This window comes from Cervus elaphus, chromosome 24, assembly GCF_910594005.1.
Source record: "Cervus elaphus chromosome 24, mCerEla1.1, whole genome shotgun sequence".
Classification (NCBI taxonomy): domain Eukaryota; kingdom Metazoa; phylum Chordata; class Mammalia; order Artiodactyla; family Cervidae; genus Cervus; species Cervus elaphus.
This window is the reverse complement of record NC_057838.1, coordinates 31113738-31138449: the sequence shown is the minus strand read 5'-3', so window position 1 is coordinate 31138449 and position 24712 is coordinate 31113738. Positions and strand designations below refer to the sequence as shown.

Genomic DNA, 24712 nt, shown 5'->3' with positions numbered 1-24712 from the left:
CTTTTGTGCTCAGTAGAACCAGCTCAGGCTCCTGTTACTCATGTAACTGACCCTCCATGGAGTCAGAAGTCTGCCCCTTCTACCCGCATGAAAGGCACACTCTGCTAGGGCCAGGGGTACTGTTAAACTTTATAAAATTAATTTCTAGATTAAGTGTTTAAAGCAGCATCAGCATTTGAGACATCATAGACTAGGCTGTATGTTGGAATTATCTTCACCTCTATGAAGTAGGGTTCAAAAGGCATAGTATTTGACTCTCGTCTTTACTGGCCGGCTGTTTCATGCCCAGCACTGTGCTGGCTGATGAGGACATATGATGAAACAAACACTGTCCCTGGCCTCAGTGAACCTACCACTTGGCAGGAAGAACAGATGACAGTCAAATGCTCATTCATATATAGTATCTAACGGCATCATAACAATGAATGAGGCTGCAAGTGTCCATTACAAGGCAATTTCACTGACATGGGTGATGAGGAATGCCTTCCTTGATGAGGTGGCCCAGGAGCTGACGGCCGAATGATGGAGCAGGAGTTATCCAGGCACAAGGGGAAGGAAGGCCGTCCATCAGAGGGAGCAGAATGTGCTCAGAGGACTCAAACGTGGGTCAGCCTTTGAAGAAAGCTCAGGGGACCATGGTGTATGGGTGAGGCCAGAAGAGCAGGTGCTGCTGGAGGTCACCACGTGAATTACAGACTTTCACTACAGATCAATGAAAGCCCACATAAGGACTTGGAGCAGAGACGTGCGGGGCTGCTGTGACTAAGTCAGATCTGCCTCTAGAGAAGATTGCTGGGTCTTGAGGGTGGAGTGGATGTGTGCGGACCAGAGGAGAGGTGCTTCTATGGTCAGGGCTTCATGAGAAATGAAGAGAGCTCAGTGTCTGGGAGATGGAGGTAGACAATGAGAAATGTAGGCAGCTCTGGCAGGCGCTTGGATGGTGAAGCCCACAGGACTTGACAATGGATCACACGTGGGAGATGGGAAGGAGGGAGTGTCCAGTGAGACTCTCCAAGGATTCTGACTTCCTGATTTGCACAGAAAGCCTTGCCATCCACAGGCATGGTGCCAAATGTGGTGAGGGAGAGCACGGAGTAGTTTTGAAGTTTAGAACATATGCCATAAATTGTCAATTTACAAAAAAAAAATATATATATATATATTATATATATAATGGAAAGAAAGAAAAGGAAATAAATTACTGTGTCTTCACCATCTCCTACATTTGGGTGCTTTTAATGTATCTCGGTTTGTCTTTCTAGTAACCTTGTAAGACAGACACCAGCCTCATCTATCAGCTCAGAAAAAGGTCCAGAGAAATCTGCTGACGGGCCTGTGCTGTGCTATGCTTAGTTGCTCAGTCATTACCGACTCTTCGTGACTCCATGGAGTTAGCCTGCTGGGCTCCTCTGTCTGTGGGAGTCTCCAGGCAAGAACACTGGAGTGGGTTGTCATGCCCTCCCCAAGGGGATCGATCCAACCTAGGGATCCAGCCCAGGTCTCCAGCCCAGGTCTCCCGCATTGCAGGTAGATTTCTTTACTGACTGAGCCACCAGGGGGCCCAAGAATTCTGGAGTGGGTAGCCTGTCCCCTTTTCAGGTCCAGGAATCGAACTAGGGCCTCCTCCATTGTAGTCGGATTATTTACCAGCTGAGCTACCAGGGAAGCCCTGAGAACATACAATTAATGATAAGAAAAATTTGGTTTTGATCACAGGTTTTTGTGAAACCACAATCTCCTATAGGCTTTTCTAGCACAAAATATTTCACCTGTACCTAGTTGATGTTGGTTTTCTGAGAAACAGCATGGATTTCTGGCTCTCGAGAAATTTGCAGTGATCGCTTAGGAAGGTGTTGGTTATAATCCCACAGTGGTATATGAAACAAGATGTCCTGGGTTTATGGAGGAAGAGGTTTGGGACTGTAGTGTGCGTGTGACGGGATCTGAGCTGTGTCTGAACAAGATACATGCTCTGACCAGGGTCAAGGACATATAGAACTGCAGATGTGTTCTGGCCTGTACAGGCTGGAGAGATTGATGAAGTGGAGATGAAGAGAAGGGAAACAGGGAGAGGAGGGAATGTATAAACACATATCTGAGTAGTGAAAACTCTTTGCTTTCTTAAGAAACTTAATTTTGCCCATGAACACAGTAACTAAGTCAAAATTAAACAGACTTGGTAACAGTAAGAAACTTGAGCTCCTTAACAGTCTTCAAATAATTTATAATTAGTAATATTAAGAAGAATTCTGAGCAGGGTCATGAATATGCAAAACTCCTTTGTGTTCCCTTAAGCCAGCAATTTCCAAACCCAGCCACTCTCTTCCTATTTGCACATAACCTCAGAGGGCCACAGAGCTGGGTGAAGAAGAAAACAGTTCTTACAAAGAAGCAGGATCAATATTTAATGATTGCCATTTTGAACCCCTCAGAGCTCTTCTTTATTTTTCTTCTTATATCTCCTGGAAAACACACACATACACACACACAGACATTAACATAAGCAATGCAATTAATGAAGATATTTTCGCAAACCCACTAAAACACATACAGGAGACTGCTAAGAGCATTTGCCTCCACAAAGTTGGTTGTAAGAATAGAAAGGGGTCCAGCTTTTCATTGTCTGTGATTATGCACCTCTTAAGTTTTTAGAAGATGAGTAGCGAAATACACTTTCAAAAGTCCATTATTTTTGTGGCTTGAAAGGCACCAAGATGTGAATTAAAAACTTACGGACTCAGATTCATACTACCTGAGCCCGAGTTTCCTTATTCACAGAGTACAGGAGATAATTCTTACTTTGCATGTTATTTAATCTGTGTGTGTGTGTGTGTGTGTGTGTGTGTAATTTTATTTATTTATTTATTCTTGGCTGTGCTGAGTCTTCGTTGCTCTGCAGGCTTTTCCCTAGTTGTGGCAAGCAGGGGCTTCCCTCTGGTCACAGTGCACTGGCTTCTCATTGTGGTGGCTTTTGTTTTTGTGGAGCAAGGGCTCTAGAGCACCTGGGCTTCATTCAGTAGTTGCAGCGCAGAGCTTGGCAGTTGTGGTTCCCAGGCTCTAGCGCACACAGCCTAGGCAGTTGTGGTGTGCAGGCTTAGTTGCTCCAGGGCATGTGGACCTTCCCTGATCAGGGAACAAACCCACGTCTCCTGCATTGGCAGGTGGATTCTTTACCACTGAGCCATCAAGGAAGCCCCCCCTTGCATGGTTTTTAATGAGGTTTAGGAATAGGGTGCATTTAATACCTGGCATAGAGTGAACATTCAATCATAAACATTGTACTGTTGACAAATGCAAGTCTTCTTGATAGTTTGTAGCTAAATAAACCATTCTCTGGCTAAGTTTTAGGTCTCAAGAGGTTTTGCCTGTCGCACAATACTGACCTGAAAGGAAAGAAAGGAAAAGAAAGGGCACCTGGCGTTGATGTAGTGCTTCTGAGTGATGGGAGAATTCTACAATTTCAGTGCAGTTAACCTGCAGAGAGGGAAGACAACAAAATAATAACAATAGTCATTACTGTTATTGTTATTAACGGCCCGTTATTATGCCCAGAAGGCTTATTTGTCTGACACAGGCCCAAGCTAATTTCATCTCCATCTCATGTATTTAGTAAGAGAATTAGGGGTTCGTATATTTCAGTGAATTGTGCTGCCTCAATGTTATTGACATAGTCTGAGCATTAAACTATTATCATTTTCAAGCCCCGGATTAAGAAACTAATTATGACGCTTTAATAGTTAAGTCCTAGCTGCCAAGTCTTATGAATATTGCAGCACTGTCTATAAGGCTGAATAATTGTTTGATCTGCTGACACGGTAGCTCTTTTGCAGAAGCAATCTGAAAGGTTGCCTTCAATCTTCGAAGCAGTCCTCAAGCATTGTGTTCAGATATGGCCACTGCAATCTAGGAGGCTTGTTATTAAAAGCATGACCAGAAAAGTGGTTAATTTTCCTGTGAGAAAATGTCAGTTAACCCTAATAGAGTTATTTGGGGGCTGATTTTGTTTAATCAAACATCACAAAATAATTGAGCTGTGAACAAATGGCTTATCATAGAAATGCGTAGGTTGGCAAGAAAGCTTGGAGAGTGCCTTTCAGTAACTCCCATTTATTAACAGTTACTTTTGTCATTCAAATGGGCAATTACCAAGGGGCCTGGTGCTCAGAGCCTTACTAGGATCCTGTGGCCCTTACAGAAGGCTTGGCTCCTCATCCAAGGCAAAGTCAGAGGCTTTGACAGTGGACACTGGGAAGTTTGAAGGAAAGGGAAGCTTTACTTCTTATTTATCACCTATCAAGTCTGAAGAAGGACAAATCTAAGGTTCGTGTCCCACTTTTGTTTATAGACATCATACTTACTGTCCCTCTGGGTTCTCCAGAAGCATCTTTAAAAACATCGTTTAACCCACTGTTTCAGAATTCTTAATGCATTTAAGAATCATGTGTGTGGATGCGTGTGTGTTTTGAGGAAAGTTTTCACTTTCGTCTCAGATTCAAAGGATTTGTTAACAAAATAAGCCACTCCTTATATACAAATAAATGGTACAAATATGTATTAGAGAAGTATCTAGCTTACTTTCAATATACTAACATTAAAAGAAAAGAGAGAGAGTGGAGAATACATCACCAAATCGGGTTTTGACCAACATCCAGATTTAAATGGTGCTGGGAAGTCCCGTGTCACAGCCCATCTGGAGTCTCAATTGGGAAAGGGTCCCAGGCAGCATGTCCGTTCCATGGGTGAGAATTCAAAGATTGCAGTTTGGGGTTCGCTCTTATAATGCCAGGAAGGTCACAAACTGATATCATCATCAATCTGTGAATATGCGTAATGGCTGGGACCCGTCCCTGAGCAATTAAATCAGAATCCCTTTGGGTGGAGGCTGGGCATGGATATGTTTCTAAAGCTCCCAGCAAGTCCTGGGCAGAGGACCATTGCTTTAAGCCATCCATCACTTCTGGGATCATTTCTCAGCTCGTCTGCATAGGTGAGTGAGCACAAAGGATTAGACTGTCAAATGTGATTTGCATTGGTGATCTTACCCAGTGTACCAGTCAGCTGGGACTGCTGTAACGGAATACATAGACAGCGTGGCTTCAACAACAAACGTTTGTTTTCTCACAGTTCTGGAGGCATCTCCTTAAAGCCTCTGTCTCCAGCTGTTTTGCAGGCTTAGAGCTGCAGCATAGGAATTTGAGGAGGACACTGTTCAGTCCTTCACGGTAATCAGCGTTACTCCTAATTTCAGAACTAAAAGTAATTGTAGATACAGGCAAATTTGGGAGAGATCCAGAAGTATCAGCATCACTCCCCAGGTCCTTTCTTGCCTAAGTTCATACTTTGGCCCAGGATAATAAATTAAATCTTTAAGTAGTACATGGGTCTGTATACAAAAGTGAGAACTGTTTTAGTCATGAAATATTATTATTTTAAACTTAGGTACACAGCTTCATGATGTTTTCCAGGGACTCACACCCTATACATTGACTGACTCCAGATTTATTTATCAAAATCCATCCCAGACAAAGTACATTCGCCTAAAAGCATCCCATGGATACAAAATCTCTAGTTAGAATACACCAGTTGTTTGTTCTCCGTGAAATCTATTGTTAACAAAAGGAAATTTGATCTAAGCGACCTTTCTTTTATGTTTCTGGAAGATCCTCCCACATTCACTGCACTCCTGCCCCAAGAAAGGAGGAGGACAAAATATAAGCCTTCTTCTAACCATATCCTTTCAAATATGGCATTTGACAGTCTTGAGCTGACCTTATGCATCCTGACACTCTCCTGGAGATTGTTGTTACCCTTACCACGAAGCTCTAGACAAACCCTGTGACTTTTTTCCTCCAACACTTTGGCCTTAAAGTGTGGTTCCCAGACCTGGACCATCACCTGGGAGCTTGTTTAAAATTCAGACTCTCAAGCCCACCCCAGGCTGAGTAAAGCAGAATTTGCATTTTAACAAGGTTTTCAAGGGATTTGTTGGCACATTCAAGTTTGAGAAGCACAGTTCTAACACACCAGGTCTTCCCTGCCTCAGGGCCTTTACACCTGCCCTGTTACTTCCCATAGTGTCCTCACCTTTCAGGTCACAACTTAAAAATCACCTTTTGTGCCTGTCTCGTCTTCTTTCTAAAGTAAAGGCACCAGTGTTATTCTAGCACTTGCATTCCTGCTGAACATTTGTTGTTGTTCAGTTGCTAAGTCATGTCCAGCTCTTTGCGACCCCATGGACTGCAGCACACCAGGCTTCCCCATCCCTCGCCACCTCTTGGAGTTTGCCCAAGTTCATGTTCCACTGAATCAGTGTTTCCTTCCAATCATCTCATCCTCTGCCGCCCTCTTCTCCTTTTGCCTTTTGTCGTTCCCAGAATCAGGGTCTTTTCCAGTGAGCTGGCTGTTTGCATCAAGTGGCCAAACTACTGGAGTTTCAGCCTCACTGACCAAACCAATCAACCCTAAGGAAAATCAACCCTGAATACTCATTGGAAGGACTGATGCTGAAGCTGAACACTTGTTACAATATAAATTTTATTAATTTATTGTATTGTTGCTTCAGCTGTCCCACCAATCCTAAGCCTTCCTTGAGGTCAGAAGTCTTAACCAACCTGTCTACAAGTTGTCTCCTAATGAATATCACTTTGTGTATTGGGTGGCCAGCGACTAGTTGTTGACTCAAAATGAGTAAACTGATAGTCCATGATTTGGTACCCACCTGCATCTCTCACATTATCTTCTTTATTTCTTAGTTGCTCTCAACTTGAACTACTTATAGCCCCGCATCCTCACCCCCATCACTGAATCAAGTGCCGTCTTGGATTTCCTTAAGCTGCTCACTCTTCCTGAATGCTTTTCCCCATCTGCTCCCACTAAAAGACACTTAATCATCCTCAGAGACTCTGTTCCAATATTCTAGAAAAGACAGCTTAAGGACCATTTGGGCCACAATTGTATTTTGAATTATACTGAAGTTTAGTGAGTTTGCATGCATATTCTACTATGACACCAAGATCCTCTAGGGGGAAATGGAATCATTGTCTGTCACATCTGTATTGTCATTGCTTAATGTAGTGCGTGAGACACAGGGATGGCTCAGTAAATGGCCTTTGAGTCATGAGCCAGGAGAAATATAAGAGGATGTGAGAAGGATGGTAGAAAGAAAGCCCACCTGTGTCAACTTCAAAATCCTGGCATAAAAGGAAGAGAATTGTCCCTGTAGTCTCATGTGTACTTTTCTTGATGAAAAAGTACTTTTCATCTCCTTTGTCTTCTAGCAGTCCTGGAAATAGAAGCTGAATCAAATAAACACTTCATTTGTCTCACTTTCCAAAGAAAACTTCTCAATGTAAAAATAAGTCTTAGACCATTCAGGCTGTTAGAACCCAATGCCATAGGCTTTGTGACTTACTATAAAATAAATGGATTTCACACAGTTCTGGAGGCTCAAATGTCCAAAATCAAGACCCCAGCAGATTTGGTGTCTGCTGAAGCCTGCTACTTGGTTCATAGATGTCTGTATACTCCCTCTTTCCTAACTGGTGCAAGAACTCTCTGGGGTCCCCTTCTAAGGGTATTAATCCTATTCCTGAGGGCTCCACTCTTACAACCTAATCACCTCCTAACTCCCCCCGACCCCCCAACACAGACATTCAGTCCACAGTACGTTCTGTTTGGTAGAAGCCACTTGGCTCTTAGCTTTGTGGACTAACTATGTGTGTGAGACAGTAAACTCGATTTCTTAAATAGCCTAATGTTTTTGGTATACTTGTGGATATAGACATCAACACGCATACATCTCAAGAGCTTTCTGCAGAACTCCTTAGGGCGTGGAACAAATTCAGGAACAGTGTGTGACTGCTTACTTAGATGTCGTATGAAGGGTAGCAAAAACTCACCTACCCAAGTATGTCACATCCACCACATCTTCTGAGCTGGCAACCGAGCATAAGAGTCTGACTATCCGTGCTGTTTCCTTAGATTAACATGGAGGTGTCAAAGAGGTGACTGTTCGGCTCTTCATTGGACAGCATGTGCCCTGAAACAAAACTTGTGAGCTTATACTCAGTCTTCAGGGAGTGGTAACCGAGGTCTCTGGGAGTTTGTGATGGACAGGGATTCCTGGCGTGCTGCAATTCACGGGGTTGCGAAGAGTAGGACACGACTGAGCGACTGAACTGAACTGAACTGAACCCAAGTCTCTATAGCACACAGGTTGGCTTTTTAGTTTGACTTCACTTGGTGCTCACCTGGAGACGTATTTGGCTTAGTCTTGATAAACTGAGAGGGGAGAGGATGTGCCAGTGAGTAAGGATTTCGTGCACCTAGGCATGGAGACATTATGCAAGAGAAATCTGAAAGCCACGCAAAATAAGAGCTGCTTTGTCTTATAATGAAGATCTGAAAGGCAATGCTAGAATCCCAATCAAAATATTACTTAACCAGTGTCACTGTTTCCTACAGTGTTACTGCAGGGATACAGATTCTGCAGTCTGTGGAGATAATAAATGTTACAAGAGGGGACAAAATTATTTGTTCTGAACTCCAATGCATTAGAAAGCACTGTCTTAAAGCATGTTCTCTCTTTAATAGCATTACTTCTCAGGGTCTTTAATAAACTAATATGCACTGTGGCTCCCCTGACATTGTGATATTGAACCGTGTGGTTTTCTATATTCAGAAGATAATGTTGCAGTGCTCATATTCATCAGAATGAAATACAGGATAATGGTGCTAAATAATCTGTATAAAAACAGTTTCTATCCTCTAGTTCAGAAAATAGAACCAAGAGATTCAGAGGCTTAGCGGGTAGGGGTGGGGACTAGAAAGGGGGGAAAAGAAAAGCAGAAAAAGAAAACAGAAAATCAAATACTCTTCTCGTCTCCAGGGGTAAACTTAACTGATCAGCATGCTTCCCCGCTTACCTGGCAGAGAGCATGACTCACCCCCGGTGAGTGGGTGAAAAGCAATTTGCAAGTTGTCTGGAGTGTGAAAACCCAAGATGAATGGCTGAGCTGGATAGAGAAGATTTAGTAGCAGGGATAGGAGGACTTCTATTGTTCTTGCTTGTATAGTTTGTCATATTTAAGCAAGTAAGAGTTAGGAGGCTCAAACAGAAAGGAAGAATAAGGAGCATTCAACAACAATAAAAGGAGGCATCTTCTCCTAAGGATTTATACCTTTATATCTTTCTCGGGATAGAATTTGTCCAAGTTCCATTCCACCTTTCAGGCTCTATAGGAGATTTTAAAAAATGCATAGTAGCCCTATTATCCCAGTGGAAGTAGAAGAGGTAGAATAGTATAGATAAAACGCCAAGAGATTTCAAAATAAAGTGAGGACATCAGAGAAGGATATCATCAGGACATCAGAGAGGACATCAGCTTGGAGGCATCAGAGAAGATTCAGGTTATTTGAATGGTTGCAGAATTAGGGGAAAAATATGACAGATAAAACGATGCATATAAACTAAATAATGCCAATAGGGAGCCATGGGGTCTTGAAGAGAAGCACAAGCAGAACCCTTTACTAGAAGAAAAATGGACGTTGAGGGCTAGAGACTGATGAGGCCGGAGGAAAGGGTTAGGGGGTTGCTTTGCAGTGACTTGAAGGCTAAAATGAGGCATCCGCACTATCGCAGATGAACAGTGACTTTTATCCAGTGCTGCAAGGAAAAGAGTGGGGCGTGAGAGGATGGCCACATCCCAGATCATGTCCAAACCCCTGGGACAGCCAGTAAGTATAGGTTCTTGGATTCACATAGGAAAGAATTCAAGAGCAAAGCATAATGAAGTGAAAGAAGGGTTTGTTCAGGGAGGAAATATACTCCATAGACAGAAGGTGAGCCATCTCAGGGAGCAAGAGAGGACCCAGGGCATGGGGTTGTCCATTTTTATAGGGGTGGGTAACTTCATAGGCTAGTGAGTAGAAGGAGTATTCCTGCTATTTGGGGGATTTCCAGGAATTGAGCCATCACCCACTTTTTGACCTTTAGGGTCATGGCGCCTGTGAGTGCGTCACTTAGCTTGCTGGTGTGTTACTAATGATTTGAGCGTACACCACAGCTCAAGGTCTAGTAGACATCCATTCATCTGCCATCTGGGACCTACTTGCTTCTAATCAGTTTGTGTCACATCCTCAGGCTATGTCGTTCTTTTAAAGGTTGCACCCTGCCCCCTTCCTGTCTCAGTAGAAAGGCGGGAAAAGAAAGGAGACGTAATAAATATTACAGGAGGGGGAAGAATTATTTGTTCAGGACTCCAGTGAATTAGAAAGCTTGACAAATAGCCCCAGTGAGTGAGCTGATAGTCTAGGCACAGGATGGCCTAGAAACAACATAAATGTGGTCTCTCACTGGGTGGAGGGAAATGAACACAGACGTAAACACCCAGGTGGGCAATTTCAGGTAGTGACTTACAGTGAAGAGAAATAAAGCCGAGAAAAGGAATAAGAAAATGACAGGGAAGGTTGACATCAAAGAAAGTAATTAAGAGAACACAATAATGCAACTTTAATAGAGCAGCACTTAGGGACAAAGAGGAAAGGGGTTTATGGAAATAAATTGGAACAACTTTTGCTATTTTTTCAGGGGAGCAAGGTGGAAAGGGTGTCAAAGATGACCGTGCAGTCACTAATAATAATAATTGCGATAGACATAGCTCATTCAGCTTTTTACTATGGCCCATACTCTTTCACATACATTACTTTTCTCATTAATTCTGAAGCCGGATCCAATACCAAGTTCATCCTAAGAGACAGTTTTGGATGAAGTATAAAAGAATAGATTTATTGATTTGCCAGGTGAAGAGGGGCACAGAGGGCTAGTGCCCTAAAAACTGTGTCCTAAATGGGGGTGAGGGGAATGGTGTCAGGAATTTTGTAGTCAAGGGCAGGATTGTTGATAAAAATTAAGGTGCCCAAAGGGCCTGAATACCTTCAATCAGGAGATCTTCTGGCATCAGATGATGATGGGTGACCTAGAACTTTCTCTGGAATGAATGGAGTTTCATCAGGTAGTTAACACTTTCCATTTGGTGGGGTTTTAGTTCTGAGAAGAGCTCAGGAGACTGTTATGTGTATCCCTTGAGGAGAAACCAGGATGCTGTCCTGAGGCTACACTATTCTTTCCTCCCGTATCTCTGCAGCCTGTCCCTTTCCTATTTAGCATCTGTTTGAATCTGCCCTTTGGAATTCAGGGAAGGGGACACAGAAAGGCTTTTCTTTCCAGGAGCCCCATAGAGTCATCCTCAGTTTCAACTCTAGGAGGTAGTCCATGGGATCGCGAAGAGTCGGGCAGGACTGTGTGACTGAAGAATCGTTCAGTTCAGTTCAGTTGCTCACTTGTGTCTGTCTCTTCGTGACCCCATGGACTGCAGCACGCCAGGCCTCCCTGTCCATCACCCTCTTCCAGAACTTACTCAAACTCATATCCATCGAAATGGTGATGCCATCCAACCATCTCATCTTCTGTCATCCCCTTCTCCTCCTGCCTTCAATCTTTCCCAACATCAGGGTTTTTTTCAAATGAGTCAGTTCTTCACATCAGGTGGCCAAAGTATCTGAGCTTCAGCTTCAGCATCAGTCCTTCCAATGAATATTCAGAACTGATTTCCTTTAGGATGGACTGGGTGGATCTCCTTGTAGTCCAAGGGACTCTCACGAGTCTTCTCCAATACCTCATTTCAAAAGCATCGGTTCTTCGGCACTCAGCTTTCTTTGTAGTTCAACTCTCACATCCATACATGACCACTGGAAAAACCATAGCCTTGACTACACAGACCTTTGTTGGCAAAGTAATGTCTCTGCTTTTTAATATGCTGTCTAGTTTGGTCATAACTTCTTCCAGGGAGCAAGTGTCTTTTAATTTCATGTCTGCATCTGCAGTGATTTTGGAGCCCAAAAAGATAAAGTTTCTCACCGTTTCCCTGTCTATTTGCCATGAAGTGATGGGACCAGATGCCATGATCTTAGTTTTTTGAATGTTGAGCTTTAAGCCAACTTTTTTCAGTCTCCTCTTTCACTTTCATCAAGAGGCTCTTTAGTTCTTCGCTTTCTGCCATAAGGGTGGTGTCATCTGCATATTTGAGGTTACTGATACTTCTCCCCACAATCTTGATTCTAGTTTGTGCTTCATCCAGTCCATCATTTCTCATGATGTACTCTACATATAAGTTAAATAAGCAGGGTGACAATATACAACCTTGACTGAAGAACAAGAACAAATCATAACTGTATTTCACAGATGAAAAAATTAAGGTTCAGAAAGCTCAAATGACTTGACCAATGTCACTCTGCTAGGATTTGAACCCATGTCTGTTGGAGTCCAAGATGTGTGTGGTAAGATCTAGACAATGAGAAGGAAGGCAATACTTCTAGTTTTAGATATACAGGGTCTGAAATGCCATTATTATGTTAATTGCTGATACTATGCAACTTTAAGAATAAGAACTCAACAGAGAGGAAAGGCCTGACAGTGGCCATCTTGAAGTTTTTGCCTGGATTAAGTTGATCATTGAAACCAAAATATCATAGCCATAACATTCCAGTAAAAATAATAATTATTTAGAAAGCTACTCAGGCACTTGCCTTACACATGTTATCTCTTTTATAACAAATGTCTCAGTCATAACAAATAAGGTTGGGCAACGGATGCTCCAAATTGTTGACTCGCCTTTGGTCGCTGTGTCTGGAGAGACGAAGCCCACCTTTGAACCCAGGAAAGGCTGATTTCCTAGCTCCTGTTCTTTCTATTTTGAGCTGTAGCTAAGTTTACCAGAGGAGAATGTGCAGAGAACAGTCAGCGACCTATTGAAATCCAGTTTTGTCCTTGTGTGCAGACTGTTTTTTTTTTTTTTTTTTTTTCGTTCTCCATGGTGTGTTAATTATGTTCCACTACCTAGCAACTCAGTTCTCCAGATTTAATTCCCTTTCTTCCCTCAAAATGCCAAGGACATTTCAAGTGTAAACTTCCACTCTATAGATGTGTGTGTATTAAATGAACAAAAAATAGATGAGACTCACATAAGTCCTTATGGATCCTTTCATCAAATCTAATTACAGTAAAAGTGCATAAAACTGCAGTTTTGGCTGAGGAAAAATCCCTTCTAGAGGAGGGGTCAGTCTTTTCTCTTACCTTTTTCACTTGCCAGGGCTCTTGAGTCCACTCTCAGATATTGAGCATCCGTTACTGAATAAATGGACAGGAGCTCTGACCTCACGGAGTTTACAGAGGAGTTGGGGGCGGACTTTAATGAGTCTCATATTTGCATAATTACAAACGGTGCTAGAGTCTTTGAAGAGGGATCCAGGAGAGGTTATAAAAGGAGGAACAGCCCAGTGGAGGTGGGTGTCCTGAGCAAGAGTTGGGTGGGTCGAGGAGCTGCTGAGAATCCCGTGACAGTGGAAGAGTCTCTGCGGGTCAGGAAGCTTCATGGGCCTCATGTCTCCAGCGGGGAGAGGCCGCCCAGTGTGTGTCCCTGACAGACGACGCTCGCCAGCAGGTCTAAGAGCAAGAAGTCACTGAGGAATAAACAAAAAGACGACCTGGTCAGATCTCCACGTTAATTCGTCTAGCTGTAGTCAGAGGATGGGATTAGAAAATGCCAGCAGGAAAGGGAGGCCAAGAAACCCCACAGAATGCTTCTGCAGGGAAGGTGTGATAACAAAGGTGAGAAAAGAGAATTCATTTCTCGGAAGTGTTCGTTTTTGTCTCCTTTTTGCCCCTGACCCAGGAAGCTTGCTTACTATACAGTTTGTTGGATAAAATAATTAACGTACGTGATGACAAGAGATAAATCCAACACAGGTTGTTGATCACTTGGATGTGGGAGGGGGAGTAAAGGAAGGGAAGAGGTCTAGGATGACACCACTCCTGGTTTATGGATTGATAAAGCTGCCATGTGCTAGGGCTTTGTTCTTCTCTTTTCATTTCCTCTGAGTCAGCCAGTGTTTTCTACAAAAGACCAGATAGTAAATAAGTTGGGTTTTACAGGCCTTGCATTCACAGCTCCTCCGCTCTGCCATTGTAGCCCACAGTCAGCCGTAGATAATACGTAAATGAACAGTGTAGTGATGGGGGTCCGATAAAACTACTCATGAAACCAGATGGCGGGCAAGATTTGGCTCACTGGGGCCATCGTTGTCCGGTCCCTAGTACAGATCACGAGTTCAGTTTTGAACAAGCTTGTTTGAGGTATTTTTGAGGCGTATATGTGAATATGTTTATGTTATACATTATCTTTAAGTCTGTGCTTAAAAAACCTACTTTCAGTTGTTTTTAATAAATAAAGCAAGATTAAATACCTAATGTTTATTGGTAAGCATCATTTAGGGAACTGTGTCCCCAGAGTGGGACTAAATAAGAAGTGATTTGTGGTTAGCATGTAAATTATAAGGAGATGGCTCCTCTCCTAGCAGTATTGTTTCCGAAAGAGTTAGCTGACTAGTGTTAGCTCAGTGTGGCCATCTGAGTATGTGGTATTTTTGAAGAGTGTCAACATTGTGAAATATTGGAGGTTCCACAGAAAGCTGATTCTTCCGGGGAAAAGATAAATAAAAGGAAGTTCTGAAGCCAAGTAAAGTCAACCCTGTGTAATTAGAGGGATAGAAAGGTTTGATAAAGAGAAATCTACAGTTTCTGTAGGGGTAAACTGTTTAGTCAGTCTGGGAGCTTTTAATTATGCAAATGTAACAAGAACTACCCCATTTTCCATTGTGTTTAAGGAAAATGTAAGCATTGAAACAGTAAATGCAGATCATTTAGGCAGAATTGTTGTGAAATCTGTTCTTGATGTGTAATTTAATATGTATTTATATGGACATATAATTTGATTTGTGTTCCTTTAGACTTTGTTTTTTGGAGCAAGAATTATTTCTTACTCCCACCCACATCATTTGTTTATGTGCTGGGCCTCTGTAGGCATTTTCTGTTATTCGGCCAATAACATTATGAAACATAAGTCTGGAGACCTTGCTGAACTGTGGAAATTTGTAATTCCACTACAGCTCCATACTTTCCCATTAAATCATAAAAAGAGCATAACTGTACATTTTAGGTGACCTTCTCAGACTTTCATTAAAAGTGCATTAAAAGAGCTAGTGCATCGTAAGGTCAAGAATAGAAGCCTGCGGTCACTAGGTTCTCTAAACAACACAAGTATTTTCTTCCAGATCCCAGCCCTTCAGAGAGTATAGTTCATCAGTTCCCAAACTTGTCTACATATTGTCAGAGGAGCTTTTAAACACAGTGCTGCCCCAAGAAGACCCCCAAGTGATTCAAATGTACAAGCAAGCTTGGGAACAGCGGCCTGATCAGGAAAAAATGTCTCAGTAACAATACAGAAATTTCTACATCTTAGAGCTCAAGGGACTTGATAGTGAGATGAAGCTCTGAGTCCCTCTGTGGTTGCCCAGGGTCTACCATAGTTAAAGGCCAGTCTTTTACATACTCTTTTATGTATTAATCTTTTATGTACAGTTTTATGAAGCAAGTGTATGGTACTTTCTTCCTTGAGTACATTAAAAATGATGAATTGTACAAGTAATTACACATTTTGAATACATAGTATCTGAATTAAGTGTGTTTATAGCAGCCCTGAAATTCTGTTTTATAGTCCAGTCATGCTGCCTAAAGTTTAACAATCAGGACTGAGTCTCAAAAAAAAAAAAAAAAAAAAGACATAGATGTGCTACAAAACTCCTTGTGAAGCCATTCCACCTGACCCACTCCGCACTGGAAACTAAAGCTGGTTCTTTTCTAGTACTACATGTTCCACATTCCTGTGTATTTTTCCTGAAAAGATTTTTCCATATATTAGCCAGGACAAATATATTTTAATGAACAAATGGTGTTTTAATAGAAAGCTCTTTTTAAATTAGCTCATTCTGTTACGGTATTAATAAGCAAAAATAATATTGCAGGGAGTTGTGCAATAAAAGGACCAGCTAGCCTGCTCTACAGAGTATGTGCTGGAAAGATGCAAATAGAATTTCACCGAAGAAAATATCTCTGGAGTGACACAATTTTCTTTCAAAGAGAAAAAGTCTGTGCGAGGAAAGGAACAGATCTCTTCTAGATAAAAATGGATGCACTGAACGATGTTTATAAAAATCCACTCAGTTTGATTCCTGCGTTTGGCAGTAAGACAGAAACTCATTGGATTTTATTTTAAAATTCCAGTGATTATAAGGTTTCTGCACCCCCTGTGGAGTATAGAGCCAGACCCTTTTTTTCTTTGCCAGCGCACATGCTGAGAAACTTCAGCTGACAGGTGCTTTTTCATTGTCTCTGTGTGAACCAGAAGCAGTGTGGTCACAGCTGATTTTCTGAGTCCAGGTCTTCCCCACCCTCTTTTCTGAGTGCTTTCAGGAGACAAAGCCAAGTGTTTCTGATTACATGTAATTCACAAGTTTGCTTTTCCTCTGGAACTCTCTACTACTCATGCAAGAGCTTGAATTATTGGCTAACTGTCCACTAGTCTCAGGCCTTCACATACCAGATGCAGAAATAAGAAAGAGTGTATTCGTTAGAATGTTTGACTGCAAGGAGTGGGGTACCCATGAGGTTAACCAAGGGAAGTTTATCATTTCATGTTCACAATTCAGGGTTGGGTGGTACCAGTATTGGTTTCATTTGGTTGACATCATGATGCCACTGTTAAAAAACGATTAAAGATAATTTAGGTGGTACCAGCACACTTTACTTAACACTTTGTGGACAGTCTTCTTTCAGAGAACTGAAAAATGGGGTGGAAAGCAGAAAGCTCCTATGGGGTAAAAAATAAAGAACAAGGAAAAGACATATAAAAATTATCTGATCAGCCCACATAGTGTTTTTGGAGTGAGAATCTCTTGAATTCACTTAGCCTTTGAAGATCGGCTAATGGCTAAGTGGACCTACTGCATTTCTGGCTGAATGAAGCTTGTTTATAGGAATGTGAAAGTTATACAAGTGTTGGCTTACTAACATGACACCCCCTAGAGGAGTGGCTCCATGTTGACGCTAGAAAGTTATTTCAACTCCATCAAAGATACAAATTCCATTTTGGTTTTCTTTTACTATCTTCAGCATGTTAGCTTTGTTCTTTCCATTTGTTTCTTTGTGGTGGCAAAACGGCTGCTTCAGCTCCATGTATCACAAATGCATACGTCAAAGGCTGATGACAGCCTGTCAGTTCTTCGTGTCTCTTCTTTAAAGAGTAAAGAACACTTCGCTTGGACACCACAAAAGACTCATTTTTGCTTTCATTAGCCAGAATTGCCTAATTTTCTCTTTATTAAACTTTTGATTCACTTACTTATAAAAATCTATGTGCCATGCATGGTGTTAATTAATGGTACTAGCTCTACAGTTCTATTCTCTTGCCAAGAGCTGAGATCTCAACAGGCCTTCTCCATGAGCCAGCTACTGAGCTGATCCAGTCTCCACTAACCATAAACTGTGGGTGCCCAGGAAGAAGATGCATCCTTATCAGGGAATTTAGAACTGTGTCTTCTACAGAAGATGATGGTGACCATCCTAACCTTTTTCCTAGTCTTTGTCAACCTGAAATAAACAGACTGACATACATTGTTCCAGAAAAGATGGGTTTATTTGAACAAGGGAATTATAATTTGGAATCTGAAACTATGGCAAGCCACATGCAAGACCCCTCACAGCAAGGGAAGGAGAATATTTTTATAGCAGGGAAAAGGAAGTTGGAGGGCAAAGGGTCCGTGGCTTTTCATTGGCTGAGTCCTTGCCAGGGAAGAGAAGTCTTCCTCCTGTTGAGTTCATCTGTGGGCACAGGGCTTGGAATCCCTCCTTCTGGTCACCTGACACTCTTTGAGATTTCTATTTTCTTTTTTTTTTTTTCACATCTTTCTGCAATTTTATTTTGCTTTCTGGCTAATTGAAACACAGTTTTGTTGCAGAGTTCAGAACAAACTTCAAATTTGCATTCTTTCTAGCCTTTTGACAAAGTCAATTGACATTATAGTTCAGTATTTGACAGAGGATGAGATGGTTGGATGGCATCACCAGCTCAATGGAGATCAATTTGAACAAACTCCAGGAAATAGTGAAGGACAGGGAAGCCTGGTGTGCTGCAGTCCATGGGGTTGCAAAGAGTTGGACATGACTGAGTAACTTAACAACAACAAATCCATAGCCCTAAATTTTAAATAGGTGCCCATGGGCATTTGCAGCTAACTGTTTCTTCTTATTAAACAAGGCTCCGAATTTGTGTGGATAGGTAGAGATATAGACAAATCATGTGTATCACTTTAACAAAATTCTCACTAACTGGAGCTGTTAAAGGTTAGTCGGTCCATTTATGGAACATAGATTATATTTTCAATAATGATTCTTGTTGTCAAAGCAAGTAAATTAGACTTTTGTTCATTTGGAGCAAGAGGCAACTTTATTGCTTTAGTATATACAATTAAATTGAGTGGAGATCTACTTTAAATGAAAATTAAAAACAAATTAAGTAATCAGTCAATGTAATGTTTGTGGTTATAGCTTTTGTATATATTTGGTTAAGTCTGAGGGAAGAAAATCTGTTTAACTTTGCTGACCATTTTGTTTGAAAGGAGGAGGGGGTTGCAAGCTGGCAACATTTGAAATTGGCTTTAAAATATTACATATAATGATAATTTGTTTTTATATGTGAGCCCTACATCTGTTCCATAGATCAAGTTTAATCATATGACATTTCAGTTTCCACTCGTGTTGGAATCAGGCAATCTCAAGCTTATCTAATGAAATTTATTTGTAAGGTTTTTTTTGTTGTTGTTAATCTTTCTTACTGATCATGAGTAGGGCCTTTTACTTTGACATTTGGAAACATTTGTATTAATAATAGCAATTTTTTTAGGCTCCCACTTCTTGAAATTGGACATTTGTAAAGTTAATGCATGTCTTTTTCTCTTTTATTACAAATTATTTCCTTAATTTTATGACTTTGGGATAGCTGCCAGTGACTTACTGGCTCAAAAATGATGATGCTGAGAAAGAAATGATTATGTTTTAAATTTAGTTAGATTTATTAGTGCTGACTTGGGCTTTGTGCTCATGCAAATGAGTTCATAGGAGTCATCCAAAGATTCTTAGGTCTCTGATTAAAGTTTAAATTCAACCACTAGAAGTTTATGTTTTATAAAGTTTAATCTTTGAACCATTCTTTCTTCCAGAGTTAACTACATTTGATTCAGATGTTAAATGTAGTTCTCATTCAAGTATCACACCCTGCAATACACTGCATCCTGTTTTAACACAGCAATGGAATTTCACTGTGCAATAAATTAGTACCCCCCCATCTCTTAAAAGTAGGCATTTTTTAAAAAGTCTCAGACTTTCCAGTATCTTTCTAGTCTGTATTTTAGCTGAAATATCATAAGAATTTACTTAACTAGGTATGGGGATTATCAGCCAAATTTTTTCATTGGAATTTATTCTGCATTTTTCTCTTTTAAGTGAATCACTTTGCAGATTACAGATACTGAAGTTCTTTATTTAGTTGGTATATTCTTCAGGACCCTTCAGTTCAGTTCAGTCACATCCAGCTCTTTGTGACCCCGTTGACTGCAGCACACCAGACTTCCCTGTCCATCACCAACTCCCAGAGTCAGGACCTTTGGTGATAAGTAGTAGAAATGCAATTCAAAGTATTTCAGCATAGCATAATTTCCTGGCTCACATAATGAGACAATGTAGGAAAAACCTGCTTCAGGCACAGCTGTATCCAGGAGCTTAAGCAGGCTCATGGGTTATCTTTCTCATCAACTCTCTGCTCTGCTTTCCTTTATATTGGCTTCTTCTCTGGCAAATGCCTTTCTTCATATAGCCATGCACACCGCATCTTTATATCCCAGAAACTGCAAATCCAGCAAAAACAAAGATTTTTATCCTATGTAATCTCTATAAAAGTCAGAAAGTTAAATTCTGTGTCATGCCATAATGACCCCATTCCTGATTCAGTCTCTGTGACTGGGAGGTTGAAATATGTCAGTGTTCACAAGGTGTGATGGCTAGAGAATCTCTAGCTACACCATCTGAGATTTCATTAGAAATATATACACTCAGGTCCCCTCCTAGTCCCAGTGAATCAGAAAAAATCCGAGAGCGGGACTCAGCATACTGGGTTGTAAAAACCCCTCCAAGTAATTGTCAAAGGACCTCCCAATATCTCACAAGAAGCACATGGTGGAGGGTGAAATTCAGAGGACTGATATCAGGAAAATAAAATTAATAGATGCTGTGCTGGAAAAGATGAAATTTCATCCCAGCAATAAAGCTCTTATTTGTATCTAATGCCGTTACTTCTCAGAAGACTGTTAATTATGAATTCCCCTCCAGAAAGTCAGTATTCTAATTAATAAGCATACTTTCATCCTCCTCTAGGATATAGTGTTTTAGTTTAAATTTCATCTTCAAATGGGTACATGGCTAATCTTGAGAGGTTTCCATACTGTATTATTTTCTTATCAAATGCTTCCAGAGCTACAATTAAAACTTTGGATAATGAACCTTATCACTCCTCTATGAGAAATAGAATAGGTTCATTCAGTTTGAAACTTCTCAATGAAATGGCAGTGATGCTTACAGAATTTTAGAAAAAGTGGCCAGCTCTGACATATCATCCAAAATAACTTAAAAAACACTTTTTTAAAAAGTATCTAATAAGGGAAATGAATGTAGCATTTCATATTAAAGATTTTTAACTTAACTTGGGACATTTGCACTTATTCTCCAGGAGACTGCAGTAGAGAGCGTGTCAGTAATCACTGACTTTAATTTTAAGAATCTTCTGAGTGTTTGTTGAAAATAAAGCTCCAAAGGCTCCTTTTCAGGACATTCTTATTTTGGGGTTCTAGGTGGGAACAGGAAATTATACTACTGAAAGTTACCACCGGGATTCTTATACTCAGGCATGTTTGGCACACTCTACAGTAGTGAGGAATGTGTGGGCTGAATCTTGGTTGTAGCTTCTACCAGCTGGGGCTGGTTAGTTTACCTCGTCAAGTCTCACATGTTGCTGTAATTACTGTTTGTGTTTTCCTCTTAACTAACCTGCCTGCTTCACCTCCTTATTTCCCGCTGCAGATAGAGGACATGCAGTGGGGTAAAGGAGTCCGGGAGATCCCTGCCTCTGTGTGCACCATGCCCTGCAAGCCTGGGCAAAGAAAGAAGACACAGAAGGGGACCCCTTGCTGCTGGACCTGTGAGCCCTGTGACGGCTACCAGTACCAGTTTGATGAGATGACATGTCAGCATTGCCCCTATGACCAGCGACCCAATGAAAACCGAACTGGCTGCCAGGATATCCCCATCATCAAACTGGAGTGGCACTCGCCTTGGGCTGTCATCCCCGTCTTTCTTGCCATGTTGGGGATCATCGCCACCATATTCGTCATGGCCACTTTCATCCGCTACAACGACACTCCCATCGTTCGGGCGTCTGGGCGGGAACTGAGCTACGTTCTGTTGACGGGCATCTTTCTCTGCTATATCATCACCTTCCTGATGATAGCCAAACCCGATGTGGCAGTGTGTTCTTTCCGGAGAGTTTTCTTGGGCTTGGGTATGTGCATCAGTTACGCAGCCCTCTTGACCAAAACCAATCGGATTTACCGCATATTTGAACAGGGCAAGAAGTCAGTGACAGCCCCCAGACTCATAAGCCCAACATCACAGCTGGCGATCACTTCCAGTTTAATATCAGTTCAGCTTCTCGGCGTTTTCATTTGGTTTGGTGTTGACCCACCTAACATCATCATAGACTATGATGAACATAAGACGATGAACCCCGAACAGGCCCGGGGGGTTCTCAAGTGTGACATTACGGACCTACAGATCATCTGCTCCTTGGGATATAGCATCCTTCTTATGGTCACATGCACTGTGTATGCCATCAAGACTCGGGGTGTCCCAGAGAACTTTAATGAAGCCAAGCCCATCGGATTCACCATGTACACGACATGTATAGTTTGGCTTGCCTTCATCCCAATTTTTTTTGGCACTGCTCAATCAGCAGAAAAGGTAAGTGAAAACGCACACCACACCGCACATTTCAAAAGCATGTTTCTTTTTGTAAATATTGAAACCAGATTGAATGTATAGAGCGAGAGGTTTTAGAATGTAGAATGATATTCCCAAGCCTAGACAAATCCTGAATTAGTACAGATGGATGCTGCAGAAGTCTAAAACCTGCATTGAGCTGTGCTACATACATTCCACTGGAAACCAATCAAAGGTAAGCCTTTTCAAGTTAACTTATTAGAGTGATTCAGTGTAGCAAGAGATTATCCAGCATAAAATAAGCTGTCTCAACTAAGCCTTCATATTCATTCATTACCCACTCCCTCTTCTTTCATACCTATTTCCTCGGGATAAGAGAGGAGGGACATAGTCCATTATTCCCAAGGATGAGGGTGATCGTTGCCTGCTCTCTTTCTTCCTAGCAGCTGTGTAGGCACTCACTGTGAATTGGGTCACGTATGTGAGCTATACAACATCTATATCTACATGGATTTCTAAGTTGGTGGATATAGGAGAACTTTGATTATAATTCTACTCTAGGCTCCCAACAGCTGAATGTACATTAATTGTCTCAAATGATGGAATTAATGCAGCTGGATTAGCTATATTCAGCCATGAAAATTCAAAGTTTTCAAAATGATTGGGCTTTACTCTGTTGGTCCAGGGCATGTTCAGTGTACATGCTCCCATCATATAGTTACATGTTTTATATGAGTTGGTGAGTTTAGCAGTTGTAATATGTTGAATCTTAATGCAATCAGTGTGTGTTAATCTGGAGGTTTGAATGTGGGCAAATCATGCAGTGATACAGTGTTGATTCTAAACGTGATTTATGTACATTTGAGTTCTGTGCCTACCCAGGTATGGTTGTGGGAATATGCAAATTGGGCAGTCCTCACAGGTTGATCTTCATGAGCTGTCTTGTCCTTTACTCACTGAAGATGGCCCTGACTTGTTGGTACAGCTGAAACCAGAACTGGGGCTGAGCCCTCCCGGCATGCTCTAGAGAGAGAATACTCGTGTAGCTTGGTGAGATGTCAGCACATCAGATGTGGAGCCCGATTCCATGCTACTTTGGAGAAGCCTGTTAAACAGTCAAGGACTTAGTGCCCTAAATGGGGAAAACAAGGATTGAAGTCGAAATGTCTACAAATTTACATATCCTTGCTTCTCAAATTAGTTGAATCTGACTGTTTACATTGTTACTTCTGTTCTCTGTAAAAATCATAGAAGGGATTAGTGGACTTTGGCTGGTTTTCCAACTGAAAATATGTCTTTCCCCTAAATGGTTTGATTCAGCAGCTAGAAGTTTGGGCTGTCTTTAAAATGAAAATGAAACCACATAGAATTATAAAACCAAGGACTGTGAATGGTTCCAGATTATGGTTTGAGTCATAAAAGGAAGTTCTTAGAGTAAGTCCTTCTAAAATATATGCACAAGGAGCATAGTATGTGTCAGAAATGTGTTTCAAATTCATAACGCATGCGTACTGTGAAACCAACTTGAATATCATTTCATTGCTTTATCCATGGGCCAGAGGAATAGTGACATACCAGTTACAGTAGTGAAATGCAGTGTATGCCACTAAGTTGATAACCATGGACATATTTATGGGGACTGATGTGCAGCATCAAAGTCTATGGATGTGGTAACTATTACCCAATCAGCAAGTTAAAAACATGAAATCTTTTTCTTGGAAATTTATGCTTGAGAAATATGAAAGGCAGGAAGCATTGCAGTTGTTCTATAGATGAGCTCTGTTTTAATGAATATTTGGCAATATAGGTCTCTACCATTTCATTTATTATTTCTGGTCATGACTCTGAATCTTGTCAGTTAAGATCCAGGGGTATAATTTACCCATTTAAAAACTTGAGAAGTATAGAAGTGTTCAGGATTTGAATTCACTGATTCTAAGTGTTCTAGAAGACATTGCATTGGGAGAACAGGATTACGGGAATAATTAAGCTGTCTTTAAGCAGTGTGCTTTGTATACCAAGGTTTAGAAGGCATATATTTCTATTAGTATATTCTCAATGGATTATGTGATGTTTTACACTTTTGATTCACACAGTTAAAGGTACTCAGTTGCCAAATGGAAACAGTGAATTTTGTATGAAAATGTGCATGCCTCTGTGGTAGGCATATGGCTAGAGAAGCATGAGTGATCAATTAAAAATATCTTTTTTTCTGAAAATGAAACCATGAAATTTGAATTGTGGAAGGCAGCAAATTGCAAAATGCAAAAAGCTATCACACTGAAGGCATTATTGCCAACCTAAAACATACGAAATCACAGTCCTTCCATTTTTGTTTAGATTTAAGAATTGAAGTATTTCAAATGGAAGAATTCCATTGTTATAAGACACACAAAAAAAGAAAGATTAAGCAATGAGCTCAGTAATAACTTTTTACTCTTTCAGGAAATTGGATTTGTTTTGATTATATAACGATATCTTTGTGAAACTTCTCATCAGTTGAGTTCATTAGCACAGCATAGAGTACAAGTACGTACATTTGCACAGTAATAGAAGCATTGTCTTGCAAAACATCAACCCTCATGAAGTTTATTTTTGCTTGTGTTAAGGAGGGCACAGAATATGACCATTATCTTCTCTTATCCTTGCTAACCTTGTGACTTCTAGAATGAGGATCTTGTGATGTGGCCAGGGATGGAAGAGGGAAACTCTAGC

The 24712-nt window shown here is 41.1% G+C and overlaps 1 protein-coding gene across 1 annotated transcript in view; it reads left to right on the top strand.

Annotated features, from left to right (window-relative positions):
* GRM7 (glutamate metabotropic receptor 7) overlaps positions 1–24712 on the top strand; it is an 881121-nt gene that overhangs the window by 669410 nt on the left and 186999 nt on the right. The window contains exon 8 of the mRNA XM_043886644.1: positions 21083–22018. Within this exon, the coding sequence (XP_043742579.1) occupies positions 21083–22018 (936 nt within the window). The remainder of the gene's footprint in view (positions 1–21082; positions 22019–24712) is intronic.